A 19,666-nucleotide genomic window follows, 5' to 3' on the forward strand; every position below is an offset into this window, starting at 1 on the left:
TAGACAGGGGGCAGATGGGCTACCAAAGGCTAGGACCAAATGAAACAAAGAAGGCTGATGCTCTTCGAGACGTGGGATGCCCAGGAGGGAGGCTCTGCTCTGCTTGGGCAAAGATGGGACAGGCTGGAAAGCATTCACGGTGCTTGTTCATGCTTTGTGAAGTGGGAAACCATTCCTGGCACAGTCTGCATGTGCTCTTTTTCCATCACAGATAAGAATGGGGTCACCTCGCTTAAATCCATACCTGCCTCTCCTTTTTCTTATTTTGAGTAAATGAAATATATTCTGTCAATCCCAAAGATAATATAAGAGTGTTTCTATGAGTTACAAAATTTTATTAAAATATTTAAATTATGTCCATCCTTGTATCAAACTCTCAAAATTAACAATAAGAACAAAGATTCCTATCTTTAGATCCTGAATGGAGGCAAAACCCATCATCACCATCATCATCATCATAATCATCATCTTTACTTTTATCAGAATAATCATCACCATTTTGCTTAGTAGCTGACCTTTGATCAGTTTCAAAAAAAAAATCATATATTTGTATACTATTATTGGGAGCTAGAGAGATTGGCCCTGTGGATAAATCTTGCTGTACAAATGTGACCACCTAAGTTCAAATCTCCAGACCATAAGAGCCAAGACATCTGTAATCTCGGTACTCCTATGGTGAGATGGGAAGCAGAGCCTGGGAGAATCTGCAGAAACTAGGTGGCTTCATATACCTTGAAGTATTGTCTATTCATATTAGAAAGCAAGCATCTAAGAATTTTCAGAACAACAGCATAAATAATTATAAAATTGAACCTTTTATTATCATTAAATGTTCCGGGTGATAGAAGTTTAAAATGACCCTTTATAAACATGTAGAACATCTGTTGCACATGTACAACGTAGGCAGATAGACAAGAGCACACACACACACGTGCAAAGATTAGAGGAAGACAGCATTGGACAAGGGCATCTTGAGTGATGGTGATAAAAGTGATTTATAGGCTCATCCTTACAGTCATTTTATTTCTCATCCTTTCTGTATTGAATACATAACATCTTATGATAACCAAAGATTTTTAGAGTAGGTATTAAAATAATTTTAGTATGAAACAGTCCTGGCCAAATGGTTAGCAGGTAATTTCTCACTCTGAGCATTTTTACCATAATCTTAGAGCAACTAGACAAGTACAAATTAAATTACGGGCACTGCTGGAATCATAGGCCAGTGTGAAGGTTACCATAACCTTACATAAAAAGTCTCTCTGCAAGGACACCTGTCCAACTGTCGGTTTGATCTCAGACAGACAGCCTCTTTTTATTGATCTATGTGTCCCAATATAGTTTGTTGCAAAATAATTTGTGTAGGCTTCCTCATTTTGTCTCTCGTAGCCTGCTTAGTGCCCACACAGTTCACTACAGCATGCCTCCTCTTGTGGCAATGTCCTTTCTCGAATAAACTAACCAGTTCTTCCTGGAAGATCTTACAGCCTATGCTATTTTGGCTTGCAAACTTGTAAGTGGCACTGGAAAACTAATTCATGCATTCTGAATCAGGGAGACTTGGCACTTGGTAGTGTTTAATCTTCATCCACATTACTCAATCTGACAAAAGACCAAAATAAAATTTCTGTTGCTGTGCCAGACCCTGCCTTGTGGCTGCCTGCCCATACTGTAAGAGCTGGCCTCCTGATCCAGGACATAAAACCACTGCTCGCCTCCTTAACCAGGGCACAGGTGTGTATCTGCTCACTTAGAACCATTTGCGCAGCAACCATGACCACCTTCGTGGAGCTCAGTAACAAAGCCAAGATGCCCATTGTGGGCCTGGGCACCTGGCAGGTGAGTGTGTAAGCTTGGGACACTTGAGCCCTTTGAGGCATTTGCCCAGGGTTTTGAACTCCAGAGCCAGAACCCAGGTGGCTTTCCTTTCTCAGGGATGCTCTAGGCTTCAAAGCTTCTGGAGTGGATTTCATAGAAATGATGGTAGTTTATATAGCAAGTATCAAATTGATGCTATATGTAAAACAGAAAATGGTTTTTGGGCAAGTTTTTAGCAAGTTCTTAGCAAGTTTTTCCTTGGGACTCAGCAACTTCCTGCATGTTCTAAATCTTTGCTGTTACTTTGTTTCTGGCTGGTGGTTGAAAGAGGGGGTAAAAATTCCTGAATGACCCAGTTCCCCTTGCTATCCATGGGGAAGGACTCCATCTGCAGCATCTGGCCTGGAGCCTGTGGGAAAGGCAGAGTCTCAGACCCCAGCCTAGGCTATGGAACTGGCCTCTACCCTTTACCAAGACTCTGTCTGGTTCTGGTATACAGTAAAGGCAGAGCACCAGAACCACAGAAAGCCGGGTCTGGCAGCACAGGTTCTGCCTGGCTATGGTAATCTCTCCTGGCAAAATGTCCTGGTGCCTATTCAAATGCCCAGTGAAGCAGATTTCGTAGCCTTTCTTGGGACAGGTCTGACACTGTTCCATCTACTACTTCTGCCTCCTTTGCCTTTCCCCTCAGTGATAACATGACAGTAGCCGGCTTGCTCCCAGGAGCTGTCTTGGGTTTTGGTTCCTTGAAATAGGGTGACCTTGAACTTGGAGCAATCCTCTGCCTCAGCCTCCCCAGTGCTAAGAGTACAGGTGGGAGCCATGATGCATGTCAGGAGCTGATTTTAAAGCCCTTCTGCTCTCCTGTCCCTCACAGCTCATCTCCAGATGGCCTCCTGTTTCTCTTCTTCTTTTTCTACATGGTAGGACCTCTTTTTCTTTCAACACTGGGTTGAAATATTATTGGAATAGCAAGATTTGCTCCAAATCAGAAATTTCACATCATCAAAGCAGTAATAATCACCTGCAGATCTCCAGGGAATCTACTCACCTGGAATTATCAGCTGAGATGAACTTTCAGAATTCTAACAGCGATGTAGAGACTGTAAAGGAGTCATTTTAAGGAGGAGCTGGGGCTGTTGGCGAGGACAATGTGCTGCTCATCAATGTGTGTGAGGAGAGTGGGGCTTGGGCCTAGACCCCAGAACCTCTGAGTGGCTGGCAGCAATTCCTTGTTCCCATGATGGTATAGCTGTTGATCTCTGCTATATATGCTTCTCTACGTTTGACGACTACAGAAAGAATTTCTAGATTTTGTGAGAGATAGCTTTTTATGTGTCTGAGTTTCTTTTTTGTTTTGAGGCAGGGCCTCACAGAGCTCAGGCTGGTTTCCAACTCATGATGTGGCTGAGAATGGCCTTGAACTTTCAATCTTCCAACCTTCCACATGCTAATATCATTCATAACCATGAGCCAACACACATCGTATTTGGGGGTTCTGGGGTTTGTGTGTGTGTGTGTGATAGTGATGTGCCGCACACAGGCAGGCCTCAAATTCATTCTCTTCTTGTCTCTGCCTCCCTTGTGCTGGGACTCAGGCATCCACCACTATACTCTGCTGAGAGTTTGTATTTTTCCAGCCTTCTATCCGGATGCTAGGTGAGATCAGACCATGATATTCACACAACATTTTCTCTTGTTCTAGTTTCTTCTTCTTTTTTAATCTACGAAAAAGCATGTCGGTTTTCAAGTCTTTCTACTCTTTCTTTTTCTGAAACAGTGATTCTCCAATGGATTGTACCTCCTGAATCTTACTGTCAGGTGATGTTTCTCTTTTTTCTTTTCTTTTCTTTTCTTTTTTTGGTTTTCTTGTGACAGGGTTTCTCTGTGTTGTTTTGGTGCCTGTGCTGGATCTCACTCTGTAGAGCGGACTGACCTCAAACTCACAGAGATCCGCCTGGCTCTGCCTCCCAAGTGCTGGGATTAAAGGCGAGTGCCACTACCACCCAACTTACCATCAGGTGATGTAATAAAATCTTTACAGCAAGCAAGCAATGTAAGGCACCGCTGTTACTCTTCTTATTTGTCAGTGGGTTTAGAGAGATTGAGAAATCTGTTCAGCCTCATACTGATACATGGTAGAGTTCAGATTTAGCTTGTGATGATCATTTTGAGATCCTTATAACTGTCTGGGGTCTGAAAATTTCTCTTTGTCACTTCAGAGTTTAGGAAGTTGCAATGAGAGCCACCTGTTACTCCTAGAAACTAGAGACCCTTCAACATCAGCCTAGATTAGAGAAAAGTAATAATTTATTAGTAGAGTGGGACATGGGATGATAATCATTACAAATGACATATGTACTAAGGTGCTATGATGAAACCCCTCACTTCCTATGTTAACCTAAAAAAATCAGTGAAACAAAAATTAATTCACGTTTTCTTTTCCTTTGGAAGTTTTCCAAGCATATGTTTTTCTCCCCAGTGTCCACTTGGAAATGGGACCCCAGAAGGCTATAGTTTTGAGAATCTGATTCATATGGAGCCTTTAAGGAGGGGCCTCAGGTGCGACTGATGGACCTTTCTCTTGCTTTTCAGTCTCCCCCAGGCAAAGTCAAGGAAGCTGTGAAGGCCGCCATTGATGCTGGATATCGCCACATTGACTGTGCCTATCTGTACGAGAACGAGAGTGGAGTGGGAGAAGGGATTCGAGAGAAGATCCAGGAGAAGGCTGTGAAGCGGGAGGACCTCTTCATCGTCAGCAAGGTACAACGGCACATTTGGCGAAGGCAGCTTCAAGGCAGGTGGAAGATCTGGACCACACCAAGAGCTCTGTGCGTCTTTCTTATGTGGCTGCATTTCTCCTAACCTCCTTCTTCCTTGATTTCTGTTGTTATCCCTGGATGTAAATAAATATTCACACTGCATGTCAGTACCGGAAGAGGATGCTGCTGGCCTCCAACCCTTGCTGTTTTTCCTGTGGTGGGAATGGTTCCAATGAGCCTCCTGGTACCCTTGGCCTCTCAGTCTTCTCTTAGTAAGATCTATCTGCTAAGTGGTAGGCAGAGGCTAGGGGTGGATTCAGGGTGCATTTCAGAACACACTCTGGCCCTGAGGGTTTTCTTCAGATATGGACATTTTGAAAATGGTGGGAGCATTATTTATTGATAAACAGGGATCTCTTTATTTCAGTTCAGTAAAAGGTGAACTGTAAAATATTGTTAAAAATAAGGGAGTGGGTGTGTGAGGGGTCCTAGGCTCTGTATTGGACATAGCTCTCCAAAACAGTCTAGTTCTAGGTGCTTGGAAACTGTATCTGGTGTAATACATAGACCCACTGTGGGGAGTGGCCACATCTGGATAAACTTGTATTTCATTACTTGAGCCGGACAGGCTTCAGGTTGTGGGGGTACAAAATGGGACAACTTCTCAATAGCATCAGAATGCTTGACGTTTAAGGGCTAGTCACAATGCCTGCCCTCTGGGAGCTGGCAGCCAAGTTAAGGAATAACACAGGAACAAACATATTTAACCGGAGACCAAATGTACAAAATGATTTAAGAAACAGGACACCAAGAGTATGGAAGAACACACATGCATGACCTTGACTTGCTGAGTGTTGGTGGCCCACTGTGTTGCCTTTTTTTTCGAGACAGGGTTTCTCTGTGTAGCTTTGTGCCTTTCCTGGAACTCACTCTGTAGACCAGGCTGGCCTCGAACTCACAGAGATCCACCTGACTCTGCCTTCAGAGTGCTGGGATTAAAGGCGGGCGCCACCATCGCCCAGCTGTGTTGCCTTTCTTAACCAACTTTATTATACGTGAATGGCCTGTCCGACGGTTAGCTCAGCTGCAAATCTCAAAGCAGGGAGGCACGACTGTGGAGTGGCCCTTTCTCTTCCTAGTCCTCACCCCGCCCCACTCCCTTGTCACCTGCAGCTGTGGCCCACCTTCTTTGAGAAAAGCCTGGTGAAGAAAGCCTTTCAGAAAACCCTCACGGATCTGAAACTGGACTACCTGGACCTCTATCTGATTCACTGGCCACAGGGATTCCAGGTTTGAGCTGCTCTTTGCCTCATCTGCAGCCACTGAGCAAATGCTAGAACATAGCAGCTGCACCTGAGCTGGGGGCCGGAGAGAGAGCCGGGATGGGGGTGGGGGTGGAGGAGGAGCATGGGCGGGGCGGGGTGGTGGTGCGGGGAGTGCCAAGGTCGGAGCTGTTGCCCAGAGCAGAAGGACTCTGACCGGGAAGGGAGTCTGGGTCAGCATGCGGTGCTTGGGGATGGCACATGCTCAGGTCTTGCTTTAATTCTGTTTCAGAGAAACTGTGAGTCTGTTCAGCCCAGATAAATATGACTGTCCTGTCCCCTTCCCATTGACTCTAGGCCCAGCGGTCCTTTCCTAGGGAATCTCATAGGATAGTCTGGCATAATGTTCTTAAGGCTCAACATTCCTGCTAGTCCAAGTGCGCTCATGGATTGGCAGCCTGTTGATGCTGAGAGGCAGCCAACCACTGGAAAACTGCCACTCAGTGCCCGGGGGACGGGGGGGGGGACGGGGGGGGGACGACGGGGACACGGGGGGGGGGGGGGACGGGGGGGGGGGGGGCGGGGGGGGGGCTTCCTCCTGCCTGCTCTCAAGAGCTTGGAGGAAATGGAATGCTTAGCCTTTCCCCCTCAAGACCAGCTATAGTGATGGTGGCATGCCACTCCAAATTCAATCTTTCAGCAGGTTGTGACAATAGATGCTGGCTGCAGCTCTACCCTTCCTATTTAGTGTTTGCCTAATTACCCTGAAATTAAAATTTCCTCCAAGTTTATATGGGTCTTGGTATGTTGGGTTAGTTTTCATGGTGATAATGATGGCTTCTGCAATATACTAACAGCAGATTGTAAAGCCAACCCAGCAGCATCAGAAATAAAGGATTTATGTGTTGTGGTAGACAGAGCAGAGATGGTCCTTCGGCTGTCCTGAAGTGTGTTCTTCAGAGCTTGAGCAGATGCTGTGCAGATGTGGGGGGGTTCTTACCTCTCTGTCCTGAGCCCTCTCTCCACGGGAATGGCTATCTACAAGCAGACTCCAATGGGTTTATTGTTTTGCATTATAGCCCGGGAAGGAGTTTTTCCCCATAGATGACAAAGGCAATATTCTCACCAGTAAATACACGTTCTTGGATGCTTGGGAGGTAAGTTCTGGTTTCTTTAAAGTGTGCTCAAAGAGAAAAAAAAAACGGTCAGATACCCATTGACTGGGATAACAGCCCATGTGCCTTGTATACGATCTCATCACTGGATTCTCCAATTCTCTCATCACCCTTTCCTCACCACCAGATGGACTTGGGTTCTGTATGACACTATTTACATTTTTCAGGATGAGACTGAGATCTAAGTGAGGCAGGAAATACAGTGTATCACAATTTGATATAAACATGCTGTACTAGAAACAGAGGGATACACTGGGGGCTCATAATAATTGGGCAACCTGGAGTAAAACTTTAACTCCTGTAAGCCTCAATGTCCTTATTGTTAAAAAAAAATCATAGTATATAATGATGATGCATATCCTTAGGATGTAGCAAGGATTAAAATAGCTAACATACAGAAATTTAATCAAAGAGCCCATTGGTCATTAGCTCTCTAAAGGGAAGTTGCTTCCCATGTACAGAAGATAGTCTCTCTCCTAGGAGACTGGTAAGTTGTCAGATCATAAAGAAAATGTGTGACATAATCAAGACCACGGGATCCAGATCTGTGTGACTCAAATCCAGGTACTAAGACTTTGAGCATCCTGCTTGGCTATGAATATACATGCAAACATCAGAGATTACATGTGGCTTGCTTTTTAGATCACTTGAGGCCTTGATTTGCATAATCATGTTAAAAATGAATTAAAGTATGATTGTTATTCTCTAATAACTTTTACCATTGTATGAGTTAGGGTTATTATTGCTTCGATGAAACACTATGACCAAAACAACTTTGGGAGGCTTACACTTCCACATCAGTGTTTATTAAAAGCAAAGGAAGTCAGGACAGGAACTCAAGCTGGGGAGGAACCTGGAGGCAGGAGCTGATGCAGAGGCCATGAAGGGGTGCTGCTTACTGGCTTGCTCCTCATGGCTTACTCAGCCTGCTTTCTTATAGAACCTAGGACCACTAGCCCAGGGAGGCACCATCAACAATGGGCTGGACCCAATCTCGTTGATCACTAATTAAGAAAATGCCATATAGCCAGATCTTATGGAGGCATTTTTCTCAACTGAGGCTCCCTCCTCTCTGATGACATTAGTTTGTATCAAGTTGACATAAAGCTAGCCAGCATAACCACTATCCTCTTGCCAATGCTAAAAGGTAGGACACAGTGAATGAGCACGTTATGAATGACTGGAGAAAACAGACTCCAAGAATTAGCATCTTGTTTGTCAGGCAGCCCTGAATTGTGTTCTGCTTCCGACTCTGGGAAACTTGCCTTCTCTGCAGAGACTGGAGTTGATAAACTGAAGTGTAACTTCCATGGTTTGTCCCAAAGTGCTTATCTACTAGCACAGCGCTCTTGCCACTTGGAGATTTCACTGGCTGTGGTAAGAAAATGTAGAGAGCAAAACCTCAGTGACAACTGAGGGTGAAGGCAAGGCAGGGCAGCCTTCCTGCCCCAGGGGCGAGGTTGAAAACCCTGGTGCTGAGGAACGCTGTCCTGGGGGCACGCATGGCCTGCCTGCTGTTGTGAAGTTAGAGAGGCTGTGATTACCTCACAAACTGCTAGGGAAAGAAAGAGTCTTTCTCTCTGTGGGTATAGTCACTCCTAAGTTGACCAGGTTCCTTAAGTAATCCAATTAGACTCACTGTTTCAGGAACTAGACGGATAGAATTCTTGCTCTGTCCATTTGTTGTTGGTGTCCCATCTGGGGTGAACAGATGTTTATTCATCTGTTTCATCTCCCCAAGAAAAGTTAACACACCACCTGGAAATGTATTTAAAGGAATTAATCCTTGGCAAGTGAATCATTAAATTTGCCCTCTAGTAGCAGAACTTCTGTTACAAGGAATGTGGAGGGATGGGGGACTGGAGGCTGGGAATTCAGCTTTGGTAGAAGCTTTGGTGCTTGTAGAGCAAGCACAAACAAAACATTCTTTTAACACTTGGGTTCACATGGATGTGTCTTCAAGACTGGGTGAGGCTTCTGGTGTTAGATGTGAAAGGAAAAATATTAACCCCAAACTACAACAATAAAGAGGCTCTATAGAATTACCTCATGTGATTGATGCTTAACAAGTAATAGAACAGCTTATGCACACAGAACCAACAATGTTGTAGTGTGTACACTGAGACCCACAGGTTGCCTGATTTCATTGTTCCTTTTGCAGTGAGTTGAGGGTACTAATTAGATAAGATGGCGACTGTATATATTACTGGATTAAAAGATGGCCTCTTCAGTACCCTCATAATGTTTTATTGTGTGATGTGGACACTAGTGTGTCTAAAGTTCATTCCATAACATTTTCACTCTTATAATGATGTCATACTAAGATGGCAATTCTGCCATAGTATCTTACATTGGGGCTAATTTGCTGCTCGCAAATAAATCCAAGAATGATTCCTAAATAAAAACTTCACATACATAAAAGATAATCCTACTGCTCTGATTTGATCTTGGCAGGATTGAATATGTCTGGATAGGGTAGTTTTATGGATCCACAACCAATCCAATAGAAAGTTCACTGGCCACAGTCTATAACAGGGGATGGGAAGTAAGTCTAAAGAAGGAAAGATGGATCATACACCCAAACCAAACCTGACCCAGGTCACAGAATAGCATTTGTCTTATTTCCCATTGGGAAGATGCTGGGACCTTCAGATGCTTCAGTGCTAAACTGTTTTGTCTGGGAAAGTCTTCCTCATTCCTCACTCACCCTTAGTGCTTCTTATCCTGGAACATTCAGATCTGCAGAGGGCATTTTGAACATCCTAATGTCCATGCTGCATCCTAAAGGAAATCAGCAAGAAGACCTGGGTGTGGAGTCTAGACCACTCATTTCTTTTAGAACCTTTAGAGGGTCCAAGATTGAGAAACAATAGACAGTGTTAGCTGAACACATCCTGCTTATCCCTACCTCTAAGCCCTTGCTTCTCTGTTCCTCCAATCTGTTCATGATTTTACCACCTTTCTTCATGTTATTTTTCTATACCCAGTTTGCACTCTACTCCTAATGTCTCCCCTGGGGGCGGAGTGGAGGGGGGAATCCAGTGGATTCTTTCCTTCCCTCCTTGATTCTTGAGGCTGTATCAACTGTCAGCTAAGCTGAGGTAGCCTCAGCACTGAGGCAGCTGGATCACTGAGGGGCACCCTAGAACTTCAATTAAACTGTCAGAATCTCAAGCAGGCTGGGTGTGGTGGCACGTTCCTTTAATCCCAGAACTTGGGAGATGAAATTCTGTAAGTTCAAGGCCAACCTGGTCTACACAATGAGACTCTGAGGGGAAAAGAAAGAATCTCAAGCAAAAAGCACATTGATTACTTTTATATTCTAGAAACTCCCAACAGGAATGTACAATAAATGGAATATAAATGTGTGTTCAATTTGTGGCTGCTACAGGCCCTTTATAGGCAAAAAATAATAAACCCTAGGTCTTTGAGGTTGAGGCAGTTTTTGTAGAACAAGAGGTCAATGGGACAAATTTCAACCCCACTTCAGCTCTAGGCCGGGTTCTCCTACCAGGGCCTGTATATCTGCATGGCATTCCCTGCTGCACACCAAACTGTTGTGAAAGATCGTAGAACCTAGACCAACAGCTGGTCCTGATGGTTCAGGAATATAACCCTAGACAAGATGGAGACAGGGGCAGGAGGATCACGAGTTCAAATCCCGGCTGAAGTGCAGAGTAAGTTAGCTTAGGGTTTCTATTGTGGCAATGAAAACACCATGAGCATTTACAACTCTCAGGCCACATTCCATTGCTAAGGGAAGTCAGGGCAGGAACCTGGAGGCAGGAACTGATACACAGGCCATGGAGCAATGAGTGCTCTTACTGGCTTGCTCAGGCTGCTTTGTTATGCTCCCTAGAACTCCTTGCCCAGGTCTCACACCACCAACAATGAGCTGGGCCCTCCCACTTCAATCAGTAATTAAGAAAATGCCCTACAGACTTGCCCATAGTCCAGTCTTATGGAGGCAGTTTTTTCATTGAGTCCCTGTTCCCAAATTACTCTAGTTTGTGTCAAGTTGACACAAAACTAGCCGTCACAAAGGTCAAGGCTAGTTTGGGTAGAGAGACGCTATCACTGAAAGGGAAAGTATCAGCTTAGGACTCCCAAGACCAAGTTCTCATTGCCCCAGAGGGACAGAGGGCAGGGAATAAGAGACAAGGGCAGGAGATAGAGGGTTTGGAAGAAGGGAATAAGGGAGAGGAGACAGGGGTTTTTGTCCTGGGGGTTGGTATTGCACACATGCACGCGCGCACACACACAGGACTGCCTCTGGGTAGAGAGGAGACAGATGTGGCACATAGGAAAATGTCAGTTTATAAAGGTAAAAGGGGAAACCCTGTGTTGGGATGAGGTGTTTAATTTTGTTTAGGCATGTTAATTAGGTGAGCCAAAGGGGGCTTTTGATTGCTGGACTTCAATACTCTGACAAGCTAGACTTTGGTAGTCAGCCTCAGGAGGAGGAAGTGGCCAAATAAGGGAATAGACCTTAGTGGCTACCTTTAGAAATATAATATAATTTTTAGCAAGGAAGAGGGGAAGGAGGAGAAGGCAAGGCCTGCCAGAGCCATGCTCACCACGATCGAGCTGGATAGAGATCCCTTCAATCACGAAATTTAAAAATGGGCCAGCAATGTAGCTCAATGGTAGTGTCCATCTAGTATGTGAGAGGCCCTAGGTTTAATAATCCTCACTAGCAGAAAACAACTAATTTAAAAAGATATCCCATAGAAGAGATGCCATTCCGCAGACTAGAGCCTCCTTCATGAATGACCCAAGTTTGGATGAATAGAGAGAAGAAAGCATTCGAACCCTTCACATATTTTACTTTTCACATTATTTGAGCTAGAGTAATGGGGCTTGAAATAGCCAGAGTGCACCATAGTCTGAACTGAAACTTGCTTTTAGTGCTTTTGCTAAACTTGTAATGTTAGATTCATTGCAAAGTTACCAGTATCCTGTATCATTGTAAAGCTGAGCCAGCATCCCTGTATCCTCCTACAACCATCTAAATGGTCTTCCTTACTGTGACAGGTCATGGAGGAACTGGTGGACCAGGGGCTGGTGAAAGCCCTGGGCATCTCCAACTTCAACCACTTGCAGATTGAAAGACTCCTGAGCAAGCCTGGACTGAAACACAAGCCAGTGACCAACCAGGTAAATTCTCATTGGTGAAAGTTTTACTTCGGGACTGCTTCAACATTTGAGGGCCAATGGACCGAGTTGTCTTTCAGGGGTCAGTGTTCAGGATGCTCAGGGAGGTGGGAGGCAGATCTCTGGGTCTGGTCTGTAGCACATCTATCAGTGGGTTGTATTTGGCCTATGTGTTGGTCTTTTCTTGTGCCTGGAGTTCCTCTGAGCCACTCAGGAAGGAAGGCCCACTTCCTTAGTGACAGGTGTTTTATCTTGCAGGTCGAGTGTCACCCATACCTCACCCAGGAAAAACTGATCCAGTACTGCCACTCAAAGGGTATCACTGTCACAGCCTACAGTCCCTTGGGCTCCCCAGAGAGACCTTGGTGAGGTTTCTGAGTGGTGGCTCTTTCTTTTATCACTCAAAATTCATGTTTCATAATTGGTTAATATAGCTATGAACTTCTAAGGCACCTGAAAAAAAATGTGTCTATAGCAATGTGTTTGGCCACAGGGAGGACACATATTTTGTGGGGGGGTAGGGGGAGGAATAGAGAGAGGAAGAGAGGGCAAAGGGAGAGAGAGAAGAAGAGAGAGAGAGAAGGAGAGACAGCAAGAAAGGAGAGAGAGAGAGAGAACATGCATATCTAATCCTGGCAATGCTCCATTTCTGTCAACCAGTACCAGGATGGATTTGAGTTGGTAAAGCTCCTGATCCTATGGACAGGTCCATGGGAAAGATAAAAAGGTTTCAGGTTCTCCTGGTTGCCTTGCAGATGGGAAAGGCTGTGATGTTCATCTTTGACACCGTCCTGGCGGTGATATTCACTGTGATTATTATTCACTCCAGCTATCTTTCTGCACTCAGGGCTAAGCCAGGGGACCCTTCACTACTAGAGGACCCCCATATTAAGGAGATCGCTGCAAAGCACAAGAAAACCCCGGCCCAGGTAAAATACTGTTGTCGTTGTTGGGTATTTTCCCTATTCTCCAGCAATCCTTTTTACTAGTCTTATTTTATGGTGTTGCCTGCTTTTAATCCCTTGGAGGAGAAGAAATGGGAAATGTGGGTCTGTTGGGAATCTCCAGCAGATACAGCTCGTCTCAGTGAGGTGAGGACTGCCTGTGGCCATCAGCTTCTTGCCAAGTCCCCAGGCCGTACCACGAGAGCATGCCTTCGGGTTTGGGTGCCAACTGTACAGGGCCTCGGTCCTTTGTCCGCTAGTCTCCCCATTCCTGACCAGGGAAATTGTGGTATTGTTTCCAGGATCAAGGGCATGAGAGTATCGCTGTCAAGTGTCCCTATGGTGAAATCCTTAGTTAACTTTAGCTGTCCTAGCTAAAGCTGAAAGTAGCTACACACACATTTCTCTACACACTAGCAGAGGCTCTTGTAAGTGGACACCTGTTGTCCCCTCGATGTGCACAGGTTCTGATTCGCTTCCACATCCAGAGGAATGTGGCTGTGATCCCCAAGTCTGTGACACCCGCCCGCATGCAGGAGAACATTCAGGTAAGATCTGAGATGATCATCTGCTGTCCCTTGGTCATTAGAAGACAGGTTCCCTGTCCTTAAGCTTCTCATTCCACCCCTGTTTTGCCAGTGTGTCCTTCCTTTTACTGTCCTCCTTGTGAACTCTTGTCCCAGGAAGCTGGCTTCAACAGATGTGAAGGCTGTTCTTGGTTGTCAACTTGACTACATCAGATTGAAGTACAGTCCAGAAATGGAGGGCACACCTGTGAGAGATTATTTTTGCTTGCTTTGAAGTGGGTGAATCCACTTTTAGTATAGACCTTTGAGACAGACACGTGCCTTTGATTTGGATCTTGAAGTGGGAAGGCACTAATCTGGGCCACCCTTTCTGCTGGAAGCCTATATAAGGACACGCAAGATGGAAGCCTGCTTTCTTTGCCTGCTTGCCCTCATCTTGCAGCAATCCGTTCCTTCACGGGCATTGGAGCCTTCTTCTTTGGGATTCCAGCACATGCTGAAGACCAGAAGAGACATCCAACCCTGGGGACTGAGCAACTACTAGATTCTTGGACTTTCTGTTCACAGCCAGCCCCAATTAAATGTTTTCCTTATTAAGAGTAGCCATAGCCGGGTGGTGGTGGTGCACGCCTTTAATCCCAGCACTCAGGAGGCAGAGCCAAGCAGATCTCTGTGAGTTCAAGGCCAGCCTGGTCTACAGAGTGAGATCCAGGACAGGCACCAAAAACTACACAGAGAAACCCTGTCTCGAAAAAAACAACAAAAAAGAGTAGCCATGGTCATGGTGTCCCTTCACAACAGTAGAACATTGACTAAGACAACAGAATCGAGATGAATCACCATTGGGCAAAGATAGGCAGGAGGCAGGGACTAGCAATTGTACCTTTTAGCACTGCAAATAATACTGCTTACCACTGTGCACTTGGATCGTGGGCCGTAGGCTGTCCTACCCATGCACAGACTGTTCTGGCCTACACAACCCACCTGCTTACAGGAGAAGAGGAATGGGCTAAATTTGAAGAAATGTCTCCTGGAAGATTACTGTCCAGTCGTCCCTCAGGGATCACAGCCTCTGTCCACTAAGCATTTCTGAAAACCCAGTCTCCCTCCTTTAGAAGTACTAAACCCCAGAAACAATCCAGTCTTAAATTAGTGTGGACCTAATAGGAGAAACGCTAGAACCTCGGGTCTCGCCAGCACGTCACTTGCTAATGATGCTTTTGGAACTCTTGCTTCTCTAGGTGTTTGACTTCAAGTTGAGTAATGAAGAGATGGCCACCATTCTCAGCTTCAATCGGAACTGGAGGGTCTGCTCCTTGCCTATGTAAGTGGTGCTGGCTTTAGGAGGATGATCAGGAGTTTTACTAAAGTTGTACAGGGTTAGCTCAAGAGATAATAAGGCACGGGGGATGACTTTTGTCTTCAAATACTACTTTCAGGCAGTTGTGAAAAATTAAAACTTGCAGAAAGATATTGTTAGTTGGTACCTGTTTCCCAACTTTGCACATAGAGAAAAGGCATGCCATTCCACTGTAGGAGACAGAAGTGCTCATTCTCACTTGGTCACTCAATAACTTCCTGGTAATATGCTCTGGGCCAGGCATGTTCTAGGTGTCTGAGATATCACATGATATGAACTTCCTGTTCCCACAGTCTTAGATTGTATAAAGGGATAGTTGAAGTAACGCCACACGCATGTCAGAGAGTACCAAGTGATATAGAGAAAAATTAAGTAGGGAAAAAGGCATGAGGATTAATAGGTCCTGCTAGGACTGATGCTTTCTTCATATGTGATGACCCAGGGGCAGTTTTGCCGATAAATAGAGTAGAATTCTTGGTTGCAGCAGGTGCAAACACACCAGGTGTGTGTGGGCTGAGGGGAGGGCACTTGAGTAGGAGGGCAATGAAGCCAGAACCAAATAGGTGAAAGCTATTGTGGGAAGAAATAAGGTTAGAGACAACCTTGGGCTAAAGGCACACAGGTGGTCCAGAGCATGGGAAGGACTTTGACTCTAGCTCCTCAGGAGCTGAGAAGCCAGGAGAGGATTTTTGTGTAGAGGTTTGCATATCTCATAGGTTGGAATGAGAAAACTGACTTTTGCACTTAGAAATTACAGGGAGACTAGTAGAATAATCTAGGGAAGAGATTACAGTCATTGGACCTACTTCATAATGTGATAGAAGAAATTAGGAAGGTTGAATTCTGGATAAACAAGAAAACAGAGCAAATTGAATTTGCTAACAAAACAACAACAATAATAAAACCATCAAATGTGGGTTTTGTTGGGTTGGCTTTATTTTTGCTTGAGCAACTCTAGAGCAGAATTGTCATTTAGGAGTAGCCATGCATTTGAGAAATGCTTATGACACCTATTGGGCATTGAATAGGGAATGCCAGATAGAGGGAATTTATGAGAGCAAGTCATAGGTTGATAATAAGCCTGGTCTTGTGGCTTCTAATCCAAGCTCTACCACTTACTCATAGGCTACGAAGCATCAAGTAGACTCAGTAACTTCACCAAATTGTTTTCTTTTATTTACAAAGTAGTGATAATAGTACTAATAACAGAAAATACACATTGAGTATTTAGGATCCTAAACCCTTTGCTTATATTCGTATTTTATTTAATACAACAACCAATCTGTTAATTTCACCATGATTCCCCACTTTACAATGTGAGAATGAGCCAAAACAGGATTTGTGAGGCCCTTGGCCATGTGCCAGGTTTCTATTGATCTGTCATTATGACACTAGTCTACAGACTTGGCCACTGATTATTCTCTTGCCCTTTTCTCTCAAATATTCATCAATTTGATGGAAGGTAATAGTATGGGTCCCCTTCTGCATTCCCATGGTCTTGTGGGGGAAGAGACTAAGAGAGCAGAAAGGTTGCTGAGTGCATCACATAATAATGCCTATGAGATCATATTTGTGGCTTCTGTGGAACATTGTCTTTTGTGTTCGTGTTGCTGCAGGACAATTAATGCGGAGGACTACCCTTTCCATGTGAACTACTGAAGTGTCATTGCCTGATGAGAGTGTCTCATGGATTCTCTCTTTGCTGATGTGCAAATAATTCCTCCTGAGATGTATTTAAGCCAAGCCTGTTTGATATCATATTATATCATCAAGCAGGTCTTGATGTTGGTCAAATCAAGGCAATGCTGTATTCAAATCCTCATTGTTCAACCCGAAGCAGACTACTTCATAGAAATGTGACTCAAAGAAGTAAATAATACTCTCTTGTATATAATTTGATGTACTTGTCCAACACCAAGAACTATGGTAATGTTGAAGGCACAAAGATGAAATAATAAAAACAAGAATAGTAACCAACGTGTCCAACACAGTCTGAAGTATTTGTTGAATGAGTGCACTCACTGAGTCCAGGTCTTCCCATTCACATTTCACTTGGCAAATAATAAAGGCACAGGGAGGCCAACAACTCGCTCATAGTCACCCATGCAGTAAGTGGCTAAACCAAATATCAAAGGCAGGTGCTCTCAGGGAGAGCTCAAGTCGATGTGTTGCTCTCTTCCTGCCAAGTCCTCTCCCTTTGTCCTTTCCTTGTAACCTTCTCAATTATTGTTGCTTCCTCACCTTGCCTTCAATGTACCAGCATGCCAGAGTCAGTGCTGGTGGTGACCAAGCATGTGAAACCCACACAGATGCCACTGTTCATTGACAGACTTTGTAGCAACCCTGGGAGTGCAGTGGAAAACAGAAGTGAGTCTAGACATGAGAATACCATTGACTTCTGTCTTAGTTATGGTTTCTATTGCTATGAAGAAACACCATGACCATGGCAACTCTCATAAAGGAAAATGTTTAATTGGAGCTGGTTTACAGTTTCAGAGGTTTAGTCCATTATCATCATGATGACAAGCATGGCAGTGTGCAGGCAGACATGGTGCTGGAGGAGGAGCTGAGCATTCTACAACTAGAGCAACAGACAGCAGGAAGAGAAACTGAGTCAGTGGACCTGGCTTGAGCTGTGGAGACCTCGAAGTCCCTGCCTTCTCCAACAAAGGGACACACCTCCTCCAAAAAAGCCACACCTACTCCAACAAGGCCACACCTCCTAATGGTACCATTCTCATTGGGCCTATGAGGACCATTTTTATTCAAACCACCACACCATCAATCTGGGACATGCCTTTTTTCTATAGTATTTCTTCTTAGGAAGTATTCCAGTCATTCAGAAATGTATAAAGAGGAACATGGTGGGCATCCAGTAACCCATCTTACAAATTTTACCATGCTAATATTTTGCAACATTTGCTCCAAATGCTTTTAAAAAGAAACTGATTCAAGGACTAAGTGCTAGCCAGTGAAGTGAAGTACTCCTCAGTACCTTTCCCCATCCCTGTTCCCCAAAGCCAATGCCTGTTCTCAGATAGCTGCTCACAGTCCTTCTTTTTCTCAAATTTCCTGCCCTGCCTTCCCCATGCTGTGTATGACAGTTGGGGACAGGTGGTCACCTACATTTCCAGGCCACCTAGTCAGATGGCTTCCTCTATGATTGTTCAATGGGGACCTCTGTTAGGAGGTTAAAGGTCTGCAGAAAGAGAAAGGCAGCTGTCTTCTTGAGTGGCATTTCAATAGAAGTAACATTTCCCGAGTAATCCCAGCTTGAAGCCTGCACATTAATTCTGACTCCTACCAGTTGACACCACTTCTGGGGTTAGGGCATCCCCTTTCTCCTGTATCCCCTCATCTCTAGGAGTGGTGGTCTCTTCCTGCTGCTGCTAACCTTGGAATTACCTCCTACTCTTTTGCTTGATCTCCCAGCTCATCCATCAAGGTTGCAGAAGGGTGGAGCTTGCTTTTGAGGCTTTGATGTTTTTGGCCTGGACTCTCCCTGACTCTGATGATTGCTGGAGTCCCTTTGGCTCTTTGACGTGTAGCTGCTGGACTCACTTCTCCTTTTGCCTTCCCATGATGTTCTTATAGGGACATCAGCCATTGGATTCATGATCCACCTTCATCTGGAGTCCCCTAACTCTAGTTGCAAAGATCCTTTCTTTGAATGAATCTCATTCTGAGATCTGGGCAGACATAGACTTTTGGTAACACTATTGTCTGAAGTATTGCAATGCCCTTATTTGAGTGACCCATGCTTCTAAAAATATATTTGTGTACTTTTAAATAAGCATTTTTTTTTTACATTCATTTGTTACTTACTCAGAGGGGGTGAGATTCCCCTGGAACTGGAGTTACAACCTGTTGGAAGCTGTCATGCAGATGCTGGGAATTGACCTGGAGTCCTCTAGAAGGGCAACCAGTACTCTTCACCACTGAGCCATCTCTCTGGCCCCATACTTCCTTTTCATTTCAGTATATCTCAGTATATTGCAACTCAACCAGTAATACAAAAGTAGAACTTGTTAGCAGAGTACGCGAATACCTAGAATTGAAATGAAAACACTTGTTCATTTTGTTTGGTATTTCCACTGTTCTAGAAAAACAAAACACATTTGCAGGTATGAGGTTCAAAATGTGTGATTCTGCATATGGGTTAAATGTTTATTATATTTATATATTTAATATAATTATTACATAATAACAGATGCATACTGCAATTAAACATTATTATATAATAGAGGCATGCCAGGACTTACTCTTGTCTAAAAACCTATTGACAGTTGATGGCTATTTGGGGGAGATGTGACTCCTGGCCCATGCTCCAGTGGGCGGTCCCACACTCAAGTGCATGCAGGCAACACTAATTAGATTCAGCAGGTTGAACAAAATAAAAATAGAAGATGAATTGGGAAAAAGACATATTCCAGGGGGTCCCAGTAAGAGTCGGAGAGGGAAGTGGGTGAACATGATCAAAATATATCATATGTATTTATGACATTCTAAAAGAATAAGTAAACAATAAAAGGAAATATAGATATAAATAGTTGTGTAACTACAGATACATCCCTGCCATTTCCACTAAAAGAAACTAAAATGTTGGGAGGCTGGGGTGAGAGGATTTCTGTGAGTTTGAGGCAAGCCTGAGCTCCACAGTGAGT

The 19,666-nt window shown here is 44.4% G+C and overlaps 1 protein-coding gene across 1 annotated transcript; it reads left to right on the forward strand.

Annotated features, from left to right (window-relative positions):
* Positions 1-1,773: 1,773 nt before the first annotated feature.
* Positions 1,774-16,661, forward strand: LOC128099103 (aldose reductase-related protein 2-like). Its single transcript, XM_052720789.1, has 10 exons — positions 1,774-1,839; positions 4,414-4,581; positions 5,754-5,870; positions 6,922-6,999; positions 12,052-12,174; positions 12,430-12,536; positions 13,019-13,100; positions 13,580-13,663; positions 14,884-14,966; positions 16,619-16,661. Exons 1-10 carry the CDS (start codon positions 1,774-1,776, stop codon positions 16,659-16,661), a joined length of 951 nt encoding a protein of 316 aa, XP_052576749.1.
* The last annotated feature ends 3,005 nt before the right edge of the window (positions 16,662-19,666 follow it).

The sequence above is a fragment of the Peromyscus californicus genome, unplaced genomic scaffold (genome assembly GCF_007827085.1).
Source record: "Peromyscus californicus insignis strain IS unplaced genomic scaffold, ASM782708v3 Scaffold_6__1_contigs__length_162567912, whole genome shotgun sequence".
NCBI lineage: Eukaryota > Metazoa > Chordata > Mammalia > Rodentia > Cricetidae > Peromyscus > Peromyscus californicus.